Source organism: Podarcis filfolensis (assembly GCF_964270895.1).
Source record: "Podarcis filfolensis genome assembly, chromosome: 10".
NCBI classification, from domain to species: Eukaryota; Metazoa; Chordata; class Lepidosauria; order Squamata; family Lacertidae; genus Podarcis; species Podarcis filfolensis.
In genome coordinates this window covers 19,379,349-19,394,413 of record NC_139612.1, presented here as the reverse complement: position 1 = coordinate 19,394,413, position 15,065 = coordinate 19,379,349, and the positions used below count along the sequence as shown (strand labels likewise).

Sequence of the window (15,065 nt, the reverse complement as noted above, 5' to 3'; positions counted from 1 at the left end):
CCGAAACTCACACAAAGTAAAATGGATGCTCTCCACACCTTCGCATTTCTACAATATTTTATTACATAAGCACGGCCACAAGCTAAGCTTGGCATATCAGCCATTTACAGAACCTCCCACCCGAATTTTCTCTTAACGGATAAAAACCATAACATACGTTCACCTGGAATTCCCCATGACCTTCACGGTACCAAGCGTACTTACTCTGTATCGTAATGTTCCTCTTAAGAGAGTGTGAGCTGACTGAATGCCATAGGGTTTGGCATATTTTGTACTGTCCCTGTTTGGAAAACCTTCCAAATTTAATCCTGGGAAAAAATCCATGACAGTAACAGAATCAAGCAAAGCTCCTCCGGCTGGAATATTAATAATCTAAGGATTGTGAAAAACAAGAGTCAGTACTATGTTTTATAGCAGGAGTCCTCACAAGCACCAAGTCCCTATTTAGAAATGTCCGTCTCCCGTGAGGTGGAAGACTGTGGATTCCTTTCATTTCTACGCAGCAGGATCCCAAACCCATCCTCAACTTCCTGTTTTCCCTCCACACCTCTCAGTATAACTACCTACGCAAACATATCCTTCAGGCTGTCAACAAGAATCCATTCAAGACTATTTAATTTATAAGATTAACAGCGTAACGTTCAGTTTAGCAAACCAGTTCTTCGCAATAGAAATTGCTCAGTTCTGGGGTGTCTTAAACCGGAATGATTATAAACTTTGATCCTAAACATTCAAAAATGCAAGTGTCACGTGGAATTACAACATCACTGAAAGTCACAGGAATAAATTGTGTTAAGATTATGACATTTAAGTGAATTCAGGGTATGCATAGGCTCCAGCTCTTGAACCCTGCCTGGCTCAAGCAGCCAATAAACACATCTCTCATATTACAACTCTGCAAACTCATGTTAAGGCTTTGGAGACACAGAGATATTTATGCGCAGAGCTATTTAGACACCAATGGTATCTCGTAAAATTTCAGAAGTGATCTTAAGTTATCAGATTGGACTACTTCAGACTGCAACCTAGAACAATCCCATCTGACAGCAAAGTTTATGCATGGGATGAGTAAACCTGGGAAATAATCAGAGTCCACGGTAACAGCTCATGGCTACAGAACCTCACAATGACCCCAATTCTAAGGATATTAATGTTATTGGTCATTTTAATTTGATAACCACAGAAGACTTCAGTAGGGTGAGATATAAATAAATGTAGAAATGCATTTTAAATGAGAGCATCTACATGGAGTTGTCATAGAAAACAAGAAAATAAGAGACAGACACTCTTCTACTAATCTTAGAAAAATAAAATACAAGAACATGAACCCCGAGGTGCTTCTGCACATTTTGAACTCCAGTAGAACTGGTTGAACCAGATCGCTACACCAGGAGCAGAATAGATGCATGGGCAATGATACAGGCCACAACAATCCCTGGTGCCTTGGCCTTGCTCACTTGGCCTGAGATAACAGGGCACTCAGAATTATAGCCTCAGACCTTCTAAGTGTTCCTATTCTCCAGGGACATCCCTGACTTACAGAAGTCGTCCCGGTTTCTGATTTGATCCTGGAATGCCCCACTTTTCCTTAGGATGTCCCTATTTTCATTGGAGAAATGTTGGAGGGTATGGAGTTATCTGACCCCCGAGCCGTCTGAAGGCAATCCTGTATGGGGAAGTGTTCTTTTTTAATGTTTTTATATATGTTGGAAGCTGCCCAGAGTGGCTGGGGCAACCCAGTCAGATGTGTGGGGTATAAATAGTAAAATTGTCGTTAAGGAATGGGATGTCCCTATTTTCATCAGAGAAATGTTGGAGGGTATTTAGCTAACAGTAGATTGGCAAAGACTTCGACTCCCAATTGTTTAATGAAAAAATATTTTACAGAGAGATTAGGTTGCTAAAATTAAAGCTTGGGGGGGGAACAGGATTGTGTTTTTGTGTGTGGCAGGACTGTGAGAATGATTCCATCACACCCAAAAAACCAAATCCCAAGGCTACAACTGCACTTGGAGGCACCCTATGCCTTAATTCTAAGCACGGTACACTCAGTCAAGGAGAAAAGACAGGAAAATAACTCATTATTATTATTAAACTTAGTGATTTCCCATCTTTGCATTTTAACAGGTATATGAAGACAACTTCACCTCTCCATTTTTTAAATATGTAGCGGGTTGAACTGTGTTGAGCAGGACTCCCTGCGGACTCCAGCTGAATTTATATCTCAAGGGGTTGCCAGAATGTTCCGGAGCTGGCAGGCCACCACAGAAGGAAGTATAAGACACCACCTGCAGATGAAGAAAAGGAGTTGTCTCCAATTAAACTATATCCGTCCAAAAGCTCCAGGTTCATTCGGCACAGCTTTATTCTGTATTGCTGAGGCTGCAATTCCATACCCACGTCTTCATTTAGCAATATCCATACTTTGTTTACAAAATGACCTACTTGAGGCAGCTTACAATATATTTGCAACACAGCAAAACAGATGACAACACGCTAGTTACCAGAGCAGGCCAAAGATGGCCATAACAGTTCTCCAACATCCCAGTTGCCTCCTACTCTGGAAGCAGCCAGATGCTCATCCCCTCCAGACCCAACACAGCTGGGGGGGGGGAGTCAACTTTCCCCTGAACTAATGTACCTAGAACATGGGACTCATGTCCCAAGAAGTAAGCCTTGCAGAACTCATGGGGGTGGGCTTGCTCCACCCACCTGGCAAGCGGCCCTCAAAAGGCTGCACAGAAGGCAACATGGCCCTCAGGTTCCCCACCTCTGGCCTATAGGATTGCACCCTTAATCTTGACTTATATAAGCTGGATCCCCTGTGTGCAGTCGTGTTCCTGTATGGAATTCCATACAGTGGAACCTCAGGGTAAGTACTTAATTCATTCGGGAATTCCGTACTTAACCTGAAACTGTTCTTAACCTGAAGCACTACTTTAGCTAATGGGGCCTCCTGCTGCCGCCACGCCACTGGAGCCCGATTTCTGTTCTCATCCTGAAACAAAGTTCTTAACCTGAAGCACTATTTCTGGGTTAGGGGAGTCTGTAACCTGAAGCGTATGTAACCTGAAGCGTATGTAACCTGAGGTACCACTGTATTTATTGGCCCAGAGATGGAAAGAAGATAAAGTCCCTACCAGAGAAGAATGGCAGATCAAGCTGATGGATTATGCCGAAACGGCTAAAATGACCAGAAGAATCAGAAACAGGAAGAACAAAATTTTAATAAGGAATGGAGAAAATTTATATTTTATCTTAAAAACCATTGTAACCAGTTAAAATCATTAGTAGGATTGGAATAACACTTGTAGTTTAATGGTGAATTTTGGACACAATGGAGAGGTTATTATAAAAGATGCAGGAGGAAATGATTAACAATAGGACCCACAAAGGGGAGGAAGGGAAGTCCAGGAGATTCTTTGGAATCTTGTTTCTATGTTGTATGTTGGATACGTGACTGTAAAGTTTTAATCTGAAAAACCATTTAATTAAATTTATTTTTTAAATGGAATTCCACATTTAAAGGAATTCAAGGGAAATAGCCTGGACTTCACTTCTAGTCTACCACCCTGTCTCTGTGTGAGGCAGTAGCTGATGCTTAAGTAAAAAAGGAAGGAAATACAAAATTTTAGATTTGGAGCTGGGAAGGGATGGAAGGAGTGGGATGTTCTAAGCCCAGTGGGTGACAGCTGATAAACCCACAACAAAGGAGGTACCGTATTTTTCACTCTATAGGACGCACTTTTCCCCCTCCAAAAATTAAGGTGAAATATGTGTGCGTCCTATGGAGCGAATGCAGGCTCCTTGGCTTCAGCGATAGCAATGCGAAGCCTCCGAAGCGCTGAGGGAGCGCTCCCTCCGCGCTCCGCGTTGCTTTCGCTGAAACCTGGAAAGCGAGAGGCGTGCGCACCGACCCCTCTCGCTCTCCAGGCTTCAGGGATAGCCGCCTGAAGCCTTCAGAGTTCCCACTGTGTTCTGGAGGCTTCAGGTTCCTTTTGCTGAAGCCAGGAGAGTCTTGCTCTCCCGGCTTCAGCAAAAGGAACCCGAAGCCTGAGAAGCGCAGCGGGAACTTGCGCTGCACTAGGAAGGCTTCAGGGATAGCCGCACACAGTCTCTCCCGGCAGGGAGAGGTTGCGCGCAGCCTGTACGCTGCTCTTTGAGGCTGGGGGGGGGATTAGATTTTTTTTCTTGATTTCCCCCTCTAAAAACTAGGCGTGCCCTATGGTCCGGTGCGCCCTATGGAGCGAAAAATACGGTATTATAAAATAGGACTGGTGCGGAGGGGAAGACCTTTGAACAGATTGATTACTTATTGAGCTTACCGTAGCCCCCACTTCTTTTGCTTTATCAATACACTCCATCGCCAGCATATGATCAAGCCCAGGATCCAGACCCATTTCGCTGATAACGGTAATGCCAGCCGCCTCAACACTGAAATGAGAGCATATCATTTCAAAACAAGAATCCCGTAACGGGGCATCTTTACAGACCAAAACAACATACCCCCAAGATTTCCAATGGGAAAATTGAGGCACCACATCGCTCTGTCAATCTGGGATGTCCTGCTTCAATTGGGACACTTGGGAGGCACCGAAACACAAATCAAGCTCAATAGTTCACAAACAACATGAGTATAAATAGGGGACCCACATCCAGGCAACTGAATCTGTGCACCCCTTTTTTACAAGGAGAGCAAGGAGGAACAGGTCACCCTTCTCCCATTGCTCTGCACACTTGAACAGAACTTAGAAAACATGACTGCACCTTTGCATCAGTAAAGTTTAAACTAGCTGCCTTTGCTAAAGACTCTGTGGAGTCGCCAAATTCAATGTATTTTTCAAAACTTTTTTTTTAAAGCATTTTTATATGTGTGCAGCTGCCACCTGAAGTGACGCGGGTGGCGCTGTGGGTTAAGCAACAGATCCTAGGACTTGCTGATCAGAAGGTCGGCGGTTCGAATCCCCACGACGGGATGAGCTCCGGTTGCTCGGTCCCTGCTCCTGCCAACCTAGCAGTTCGAAAGCACGTCAAAGTGCAAGTAGATAAATAGGTACTGCTCCGGTGGAAAGGTAAACGGCGTTTCCGTGCGCTGCTCTGGTTTGCCAGAAGCGGCTTAGTCATGCTGGCCACATGACCCAGAAGCTGTACGCTGGCTCCCTCGGACAGTAAAGCGAGATGAGTGTTGCAACCCCAGAGTCGGTCACGACTGGCCCTAATGGTCAGGGGTCCCTTTACCTTTACCTAGGTGCCACCTGTTATCTATATCATGAGTTCTGAGCCACCAGTGGACTGTAAAAAGGGACCTTTGAGGAATGGTTGCTGAATGGGTGCAAGCAGTGGTAGTTGCCACAGTGACACTATTTTCGCAATGCATGTTCCAGCATCGAGTCAAGAGATGTACATGAAAGATCTGGCTGGGTTTTCCCAGCCACTCTGGGTGGCTTACAGCACATGAAAAATTGTAAAACGTTAGACATTTTAAAATTCCTGATACAGGGTTGCTTTCTCCCTTTAGCAGGGAGAACATAAGACAGACTTACCTTTCCTGCAGCTCTTTCATAGCAGGTGTCAGGTAACTGGCAGTAACCATATTCACCTTGTTGTCAATGCACTTCTTAGCAACCACAGGATGGAATGCGTAAGGCAGTAAGCTAAAAAGAAAAATGTGAACTTAGGGTGACCTGCTCTATCCTTGACTCTCAAGAAGAGAAGAGTTTGGATTTGATATCCCGCTTTATCACTACCCAAAGGAGTCTCAAAGTGGCTAACATTCTCCTTTCCCTTCCTCCCCCACAACAAACACTCTGTGAGGTGAGTGGGGCTGAGAGACTTCAGAGAAGTGTGACCAGCCCAAGGTCACCCAGCAGCTGCATGTGGAGGAGCGGGGAAGCGAACCTGGTTCACCAGATTACTAGTCTACCGCTCTTAACCACTACACCACACTGGCTCTCAAGAGGCATGTTACCAACAAGGGAACCCTTCCTGCATGGCCATTCACCTCAAGGGACAACGTATGTGTAGCACAGTATGGGGAAGACAATTCCATGCAAAATATTAAGTCCTGGTTTTTATAATGATGATAAAATGAAAGGGTCACCCATGAATGAGGGAGTCACAACCAATTCTGCAGTATCCTTGTCAAGCATGCAGTTGAAAGAATGGACTTCTCTCACAAATACACACTTCAGTGCATCTCTTCAAAGTGTTAACACATGAAGGAACACCCAGTAGTTGCATTTTGGGCTTTTCCACAAAAGCATCCTCTTCTAGCCTGAAGTTCAGTACCATCACTACCAGGTAAAATCGTCAAGAGCTAACCTGGCCCATTGCACCCACACCATGGGGAATCGCTGAAGCACCTACACCATGGGTAGGCAAACTAAGGCCCGGGGGCCAGATCCGGCCCAATCGCCTTCTAATTCCAGCCTGCAGACAGTCCGGGAATCAGTGTGTTTTTACATGAGTAGGATGTGTGCTTTTATTTAAAATGCATCTCTGGGTTATTTGTGGGGCATAAGAATTCATTCGTTGTTTCCCCCCAAAATATAGTCCGCCCCCCACCCCACAAGGTCTGAGGGACAGTGGACCGGCCTCCCGCTGAAAACGTTTGCTGACCCCTGATCTACGCGATCACCAGAACACACTGACCTGATAACAAGGTTGTGCTTCTTCACCATGGCCTCTAATCTCTTCTCGTCTTCGGTGACATCCACAACGACAGGAACAACATTGCTGTATTTCTTAGCCAGCTGCTCAAGTTGTTTCTTCATGACAGATGCTGTCGTAGAGCAAGAACATTGGCTGAAAGCGGTAGACAAGACTTCCTCCTCTTGAGCTCCCATTAAATAAGCATTCAATCATAACCTCTCAGCAAGTTTTAGACAACTTAGTCACGTTGTGTCATGCAACCTCGGCAGGACCAATTCTGTATAAAATGGGGGGGCGGGGTGCCTGGTTTAAATTTAGAAGCTTTCAGAGAAATTAACTGGACCCCGGATAGCATGGGTTGCTGCTCTTCCTTGTTTTAAAGAGCGTGTCATGGATTTTTTTTTATGAGGGGGTGGATTTTCTTTACTGGTAGATTCCCCTTTTCTGTATAAAATTGTGACATATTGCCACCAGGAAGAATGAACCCCCTTCTCCACCCCCTCCTCTGTCCAGCTGCCAAGGGAGCCTTCGGGACTCCACATTCCCAGGACCCCTCCCTTTCGCCCAGTGTTAGAAATTCCCAAGGGATCAGACGCATTTTGCAATTGCCACAGGTCCAATTGCGACCACATGGAGATTTCTGGATAGCAGGCTAAGATTTCCATCCAGCTGGGCCTTCAGCTTTCTTAAGCCTGGTAAAGGTAAAGGGACCTCTGACCATTAGGTCCAGTCGTGACTGACTCTGGGGTTGCAGCGCTCATCTCACTTTACTGGCCAAGGGAGCCGGCGTACAGCTTCCAGGTAATGTGGCCAGCATGACTAAGCCGCTTCTGGCGAACCAGAGCAGCGCACAGAAACGCCGTTTACCTTCCCACCAGAACAGTACCTATTTATCTACTTGCACATTGACGTGCTTTCAAACTGCTAGGTTGGCAGGAGCAGGGCCCAAGCAACGGGAGCTCACCCTGTCGCGGGGATTTGAACCGCCGACCTTCTGATCAGCAAATCCTAGGCTCCTGTGGTTTAACCCACAGCGCCACCTATTCTATTAAGCCTATTCTTAAGCCTATTTCTTTGCATTTACATCCCACCTTTGTCTTTAAGGAATACATGGTTCCCCACTCCCCTGGTTAATCCCTACAATGACCCTGTGAGTTAGGTTAAGAGGCTGTGACGGACCCAAAGTCACCCGCTCAGTTTTGGTAAATCCATTCCAGAACTTTGCAAGACCCAACTAAAACTAAGCTAATCCATGCAGGCAAAGCAGTACCTGTTCTAGGATAAAGGCTCAACGAAGAAACTGTTAGTGGGGGAAAGAAATCAAGAAGATCAACGAATGAAAGACTAAAAGATGGCTAGGTCTTAGAAGCTCTAAGCCACTCACTCCTACAAAAGTCTCCACCAACAGAGGTGGGCATTGTAATAGCCAGCAGGCCATGTGTGACAGCCAGCCTTTGGTACAGCTTGCGAACTAGTCTTGTTTAAACAAACTAAATTTATAGCATTTGTGACTGTTGAGAACATGATGGAATCATGCCTGAAATGCTCAGATTTATTTATTTTAATAGCCTGAGTTTCAAATCTGTTAGCTTTCAAATCTCTGTGTTTCTGAAAAATAATGCAAATATAGGATCTGGGAAAGTTCATAAAATAACCTACAGAAACAGAAAGGAAAACAATGTCTTCCAATAATAAGGCTCAAAAGCAGATAACCATTCCATGTAAGATGTTGAAAACCTGGATTTGCATTGTTTGTTTCCCTCTCGGGCAAGTATCTAATGTATGTATACATTCAGGCTTCAAGACACACAGAAGATGAAACAAAGTCCACAGCCATCTCCTTTGAGACACCCGCTTGCCTTTCTGCTTTGACCAGCTTCCTTAAGACATAGCTCCTAACAGATATGATACAGTAGGTACACGTCACAGTAAACCATACATGAGCCAGTTGAACTCCTTTGAGCCTCTCTTCCTACTGTGGAGAAACAAACCACAATACCTGTCTGAGCATTATATCTGAGTCAGGGTTTATTTCACCCTCAACAAACTACAATGTGTAGAAAACAGTCTGTGGTTTGTTTCTTCCATGTGCTAACAGAAGGGAGCAAAGGAGCCTAGAGAAGCGCATTCACAGTAAGCCATTAACTATGGTTTACTGTGGCATGCAAATTGACTACGGTTTACTGTGACATGCAAATTTACTATGGTTTACTGTGACATGAAAATTAACTACGGTTTACCGTGACATGCAAACTGGGCCAATGCAGTCACTCTGTGAACAGAAGGAGTCTTTGTACTCAAGGAAGCTTGTGAACTTAGAAAGGCCTTTTCCATCAGTGTAACTCTCCCCACATGAGCATAAATTCCAGCCTTTGGAGCCCTGGAAGCCTTCGTGGAGTTGCTTCCATGGGCATGATGTGTATTTGTCTTTCGATGAACTGAGTGGAAGGCTATGAGTCATAGGCAAGGGGAGAGTTTGTGTGTGAATTCAACAGTGCTTAGTTTGATTTTGGCTGTTGGTTTGTTAATGCTGTTAATCTTGTTTCGTGGATTAGGAGAGCTGTAATGCTTTGCGAATTTTATAATGTGACTTTTCCTGGGGTTGTCCTTTTTAGCCTATTTTTTGTTTTGTTAAGAGTGTTTTACAGAAGGTGGCTGTTTTACTGATGATTTGTTAATTGTTTTATGCAATTCATGTTGCGACGTTGTTGGATATATGTTGGATATATTTATTGTATGTAAGCCGACATCAGATGTCAAGGAAATAAACAACTATCTGACTTTTAGAATACATCTGAAGGCAGCCCTGTTTAGGGAAGTTTTTAATGTTTGATGTTTTATTGTGTTTTTAATATTCTGTTGGGAGCTGCCCAGAGTGGCTGGGGAAATGCAGCCAGAAGGGCAGGGTATAAATAAATGTATTATTATTATTATTATTATTGGCACAGAAATATAATAAATGAAATTCATTCCGTGTATGGAGCTACAGTGCTAGATCTCACCCAATGGCTGTACTTTGTAATGAAAAATAAGGAGCACTGATCTGAGTATCAGGTATGTTAGGACTTCAAATAGGAAATATTTACTTATACAAAGGCAACACTCTCAACTCCTTTCTGCTTCTAATGCTACAGTCTTACTTACAAACCTGCTGTTATTTCAATGTTGGGGTCTCTCGTGAGGTATTCTATCACAGGCCCCGAGACATAGCCAGATCCAAGTATCAAGATCTTCCTCTTTTTATCCATGGTCAGTGACTGGGTGTACTCCCTAGAAGAGACAAAAGTCAGTAAAGAGAATAAGTCAACAAAATAGGCTTCAACAACTGGTATGTTTTAAAGTAAGTTTTGAAAGCAAGGAAGGAGCTCTCTTTAACACAATGGTTTCAATCCAGTCTTCCAAAAAATTCTAACATTAGCCAAAACACTTTCAGCCTCAGTTAGGAGTGGAAAAGGAACCAGACGAGCACAGCAAAATATTAGGTCTCCACCCCACAACTCTGGGGTCTGCTCTGCATTTTTTTTTTATGTTTCCAAGGAAAACTATGAAAATTACTCCTGGCATATCATCTCTTTAAAAAACGTTTGAATGTGCTTTTCTGTGCTAATTTTGTTTTGCTAAATGGCATCGTTATGAACATGATCAATATGAAAATAAAAGTTAAAAACTCTGGCTTTTAAAGGCTCCAGGGAAGAGAAGTGGCTCAGTGACAGAAAATCTTCCTTGCAGGATAAACCTGGATAAACACTACCCGTCCAGATAGACCAGGGCGGTCCAACAAGCAGTCTTTGGGCCTTTTTGGGTGGACTCTGGGACCCTGCCAGGGTCTCAGGCCACCCCACACATGACGAGATGCGGGTTCCATGTCAAAGCTCTCTTGCAAACCCCTTGGCATGAATAGTTGGGCTGCCCTGGTGTAGACAACACTCGGCTACATTGACTAATGGCCTGGCTTGATCTAAGATGCCTTTGCATGTTCCTACATTTGACCTGAGACAGCATGACATGCTAAAGAGATACTCCTGTATAAGCTATCCTGACACAGTTAGAAAAAGGGTCAACTTAAAACTTAACTAGAACTTTTTAAAGTTACTGAATCTTAGAATAAGGAGGCATGAACAAAGAAAGCATTTCTCTTACAGCCCTTGGATAGGTAAAAAGGTAAAGGACCCCTAGACGGTTAAGTCCAGTCAAACATGACTCTGGGGTTGCGGCGCTCATCTCGCTTTCAGGTTGAGGGAACCGGCGTTTGTCCACAGACACCTTTCCGGGTCATGTGGCCAGAATGACTAAACCGCTTCAGAACATCGTGACAGAAACCAGAGTTCATGGAAATGCCGTTTACCTTCCCGCCGCAGCGGTACCTATTTATCTACTTGCACTGGTATGCTTTTGAACTGCTAGGTTGGCAGAAGCTCGGACAGAGCAACGGGAGCTCACTCTGTTGTGGGGATTTGAACTGTCAACCTTCCGATTGGCAAGCCCAAGAGGCTCAGTGGTTTAGACCACAGCGCCACCCGTGTCCTTGGATGGAGGAACCAGGTTCCTACAAGCTGTGTGTCTTCAAGGTTTGGGCTTTGACATATTTTAAGGGTGAAACTTTGGGAAGCCTATCCCTCCCCAACATGAGAACTGAAACACTAAAAGAAAAGAAAAGCTGAGAACCTAGATCAAGGAGCTTCATCCTTTGCCTTCCACTTCCTGTTGGACTGTAACTTCCAGGACCACAGAGCAGGTGGGAACCAAAGACTATCAGGAGGGCAGGTGGTTCCCCAATCCCTGAGCTAGATCTTTTTAAAGATCTCAATAACTTCCTCTTGAGGTTGCTCAGTGGATAGATTTTGTTCTCATCTTCTGGAGCTAACTGTTTCCTATGTACAAGATCAGAAAGGAATTTTCCCGTGTAGCTGAGATCTCTTCACTGTTGTATTTCAATTCTATTCTTTTGCAGCCAGTTCTTTCATTTGAACACTGCCTCCTCCTCAGCGCAGTTCCCCCCACCCCGAAGTCACTTTTTTCTAGTGAAAACCACCCCCTGCTTAATTTTTCCCCAAGAGCCCTGTGGGGACCCCATGGCATTCTTTTAGTAAACTCACAGAGGAAATTATCGAAATGTGGAATCGTTAACACGTCTCTGAACAACCTGCAGAGAAGGTCCCCAAGTTGGCTTCTGCATCAGCGCCATTAGAATAAATACTTGTGACAGCCATGCCACACTCATGCTTCGCCACAGAAAACAAGGTAGGAATAACCCATCAGCATTGAAACACAATATGACACAACAATTCAAAACTTTAGTCAGATATACTGGGGGTGGGGAGAGAAAGCTATGTATTACCTGCGCTCCCTCAGTTTCTGGATATATTTATACTTATCAGTCAATGAACCATTGGATGCAATCACTGCCTACAAAAGTATACGAAACACATCATTACTTTCCTGGCGGCTGACCTCGCCATGCCCAAGTTAAGAGAGAAAAAAAGGAGTCAATTGGCTTGCAAGACTTACGTCTCTAACAACAGGTGAGTAATTCTGGCTTTCAAGGGGCTCCGAGGCTTCAGATAACAGCTGTGGAGATCAAGGTTTCCCGTCAGAGCACTTGCTTTCAGACAGATAATTATCTTTCACAGATAAGAGTCTCGGAAAAGTATATTTCATTAAAAACAAGGCAACCGTCAAGATTTAAACTGAGATTAAAATGCAGGCTGTGTTGCTAGTCAGGCTACTTCGAAGACCTGAAATTCTCCTGACCTTCAATTGTCAATTAAATTCTTCTTCCTAGATTCACTTCCCCCTTCCACCCCGCTTCACAGAGCCGCTGTGCCACCGTTTAGGCAAGATATAATACGCATGAAAGAAATCTTGTTGCCATGTATATCTATATAGCGTGAAGCCCGCAAGCAGGACCAACAGGCTGGAGAACCGAGTCAGGATTTGGGGGAAGGCCAAAAAGACAAGGGACAAATTCTATTTGTGGTTTCCTTAGTAGAGATTTAGGAACCACTAATCTAGACAGACATGTGTAACTCTGGAAACCTCATTCTTTCACCTATACAAGAGCTAAAGTTAAGAGACAGGATGGCTGGGGAAAGCTCTCCTAACTACACAAAGTGGTGATAAGCAATGAGATTGTATTTTCTGACTGACCAGAGAAGAGATAAGTTAACACTGGTGAGTTACCTGCCCAGGGCTGCTCCAAGATATTTTTCTGCCTCAGGTGATGCAGCAACTTGTCTCCCCAAGATGCACAGTGCTAACTCTTAGTGTTAGAAACTGAGATATGAAAGCTAGGAGCTAAGTGGCACCCGAAACTGAGGTTACAGGCGCAACAACGGAATGGCTGGGCGCTTTTTTTTTTAAATAACAAAAATACAAAGCTGAAAATGGATGAACTGCAACTAAAATATTATGTTCATTTATACACGGTCTAGTCCTTCCCCTGCCCGCCCTCCTAATATTATTAAGAGGGTCTCTTTTCCAGTCTTCAGAGAGTAGTGGGGAGGCAGAAAAAGGTCGTCTTTTCCTTCCACTCTGCGCTTTTAATCAAAAATCTCAGGCGCAGGGCTGCGCCCAGAGCACAGAAACTGATGCAATTCCCTGTCGCAAAATGTGCCTAGATACAATGGGAGTTTCAAACACTGCTTAATGCTGGCCCGAGACATTTTGGTACCTGAGGTGACAAACAAGATGGCCACTTCCACACAGAGCAGTTCATGGGACGGGAGCTGAATCTTATTTCAAAAGAGGTTACAGGATTATGTCCCCTACTGCAACTGGACCAAGGCTCAGGAGAGGTCGTGTGCCAACAGAGGAGGGTGACCAGGGTCTCAGGGAGAACAGCCAGGGGCTACTGCTGCTGCAACTGCCTCTGGGAATATGTCCCCTGAGGCAGTTGCCTCACTCTTGTTTGGCTGTTTTGTGGTAACTCAAAAACCGGGGGGGGGGGGGGTTATGGTTGTGGCCTATGTCTAAGCAAAGCTCCACACACAACACATACACTTTAGTTCAGCCGGTCTTACTTCCAGTATATTACAGTGGATCCTCAGGTTATGTTACCTTCGGGTAACGTAACTTTCGGGTTGCAAACACAGCAAACTCAGAAGTGTATTCTTCTGGGTTTCGACGGACGCACATGCGTAGAAGCGCTTTATTGCACCGTGCATGTGCGCAGAAGCAGCGCCTCTACTTGCGGATTTTTCAGGGTACATACAGACCCCTGGAATGAATTACATTCATATCCAGAGGGTCCACTGTATTATTATTTATTAATTAAATTTATTGGTCACTTTCTCTTGCCATGCATAGGATTGTACAGTTAATCACTTGAATTATTACAAGCATATACAACGGCCTTTAATGAACAGCAAAAAGAAAATGCTGTCTTTATAAGATAATCATTTCCCCCTCTTTTTAATTCAACAGGGAATTGGAAGTGGTCAGATTATGTGTCGCGATGACCTGTGTCAAAATAAAAAATGTTACAGGGGCTCCACACCACAGTGCAGAACACTGTATGGAGGGGAAGATGGTTTGCGGCATTCTCTCACTTTTTGCAGCAGCAGATATTCGCAGGAAAGCTCTTGCTGCCATTAAGGGAGCCCAGGACTCTTGGAATTTCTTGCTTCCAGTCTACACAACAACCATTAACACTCTCTAAGCAGCCACTTATGACTCATCCAAAGCCATTAACACACAGCTTCAGAGAAGAGTTGAAAAACAATGACCAGGAAGAGGGGTATATAAATGTCACCTGCTGGGCCTTGACTGCAAAGGGCTTCCTAAGCTCAATGGCAGAGCATAGGATCTGCATGCAAAAGATCCCAGGTTCAATCCAGTCCGGGCTGGAAAAGACTGGTATGAAACCTTAGAGAGATGCCAGTCAGTATATAGACCAGGGTTGGAGAACTTCTTTCCACTCCAGAGCCACATTCCCGGCAACCTCAAAATTAATAGTATGCAGCTGTTTATAGATGTTCTTTTTGTTCTGAATTCAATGGCTTGACCGATTTCTTTGGTTCCAACGGCTAATGACTCCTCTGGAAGAGGGGAATCCAGGGCTCCCCCTGCCCCCATAATCCCTTAAGAATAAGGTCACATACTCCTTGCCCCTCCATAAGGTGTGAACTTAGCCTCACAATAGGAGGCAGGAGGCGATCAAGGGCAGCTCATACCCTAGACAGAAATCCATCAGGATGGTGGATTGAATTCTGATACTTTCAAAGGAGAAGCGCAGGAAAGCCTTGCAGCTAGCTAGGGGTGTGTGTAAATACCTTTACTGCTCTTTGGGAAAGAGGGTAGTTAAAAGGTGTTGAGAACTGGGGCTGTTGACAGGAGTGGGTGATGGGCTCATGTTTCTACACACCAAACACTCCTCCTTTGTGACATATTTGTGCTGTATCGATGACGCTGTTGAA

General features: G+C 44.5%; 1 protein-coding gene across 4 annotated transcripts in view; it reads right to left on the bottom strand.

Moving 5' to 3' along the window:
- The window catches only part of AASS (aminoadipate-semialdehyde synthase), a 41,338-nt gene that overhangs the window by 10,570 nt on the left and 15,703 nt on the right, over positions 1–15,065 (bottom strand). For 2 of the 4 annotated variants that reach the window (XM_083574444.1, XM_083574442.1), the window contains exons 12-19: positions 12,160–12,219; positions 11,990–12,057; positions 9,800–9,921; positions 6,652–6,781; positions 5,544–5,654; positions 4,326–4,434; positions 2,148–2,288; positions 205–372 (exon numbers count right to left, since the gene is read on the bottom strand). In XM_083574444.1, the coding sequence (XP_083430570.1) occupies positions 205–372; positions 2,148–2,288; positions 4,326–4,434; positions 5,544–5,654; positions 6,652–6,781; positions 9,800–9,921; positions 11,990–12,057; positions 12,160–12,219 (909 nt within the window). Of the gene's footprint in view, positions 1–204; positions 373–2,147; positions 2,289–4,325; positions 4,435–5,543; positions 5,655–6,651; positions 6,805–7,921; positions 7,952–9,795; positions 9,922–11,989; positions 12,058–12,159; positions 12,220–15,065 lie in introns of all 4 variants that reach the window. The other 2 variants (XM_083574445.1, XM_083574443.1) reach the window with 2 other exon arrangements.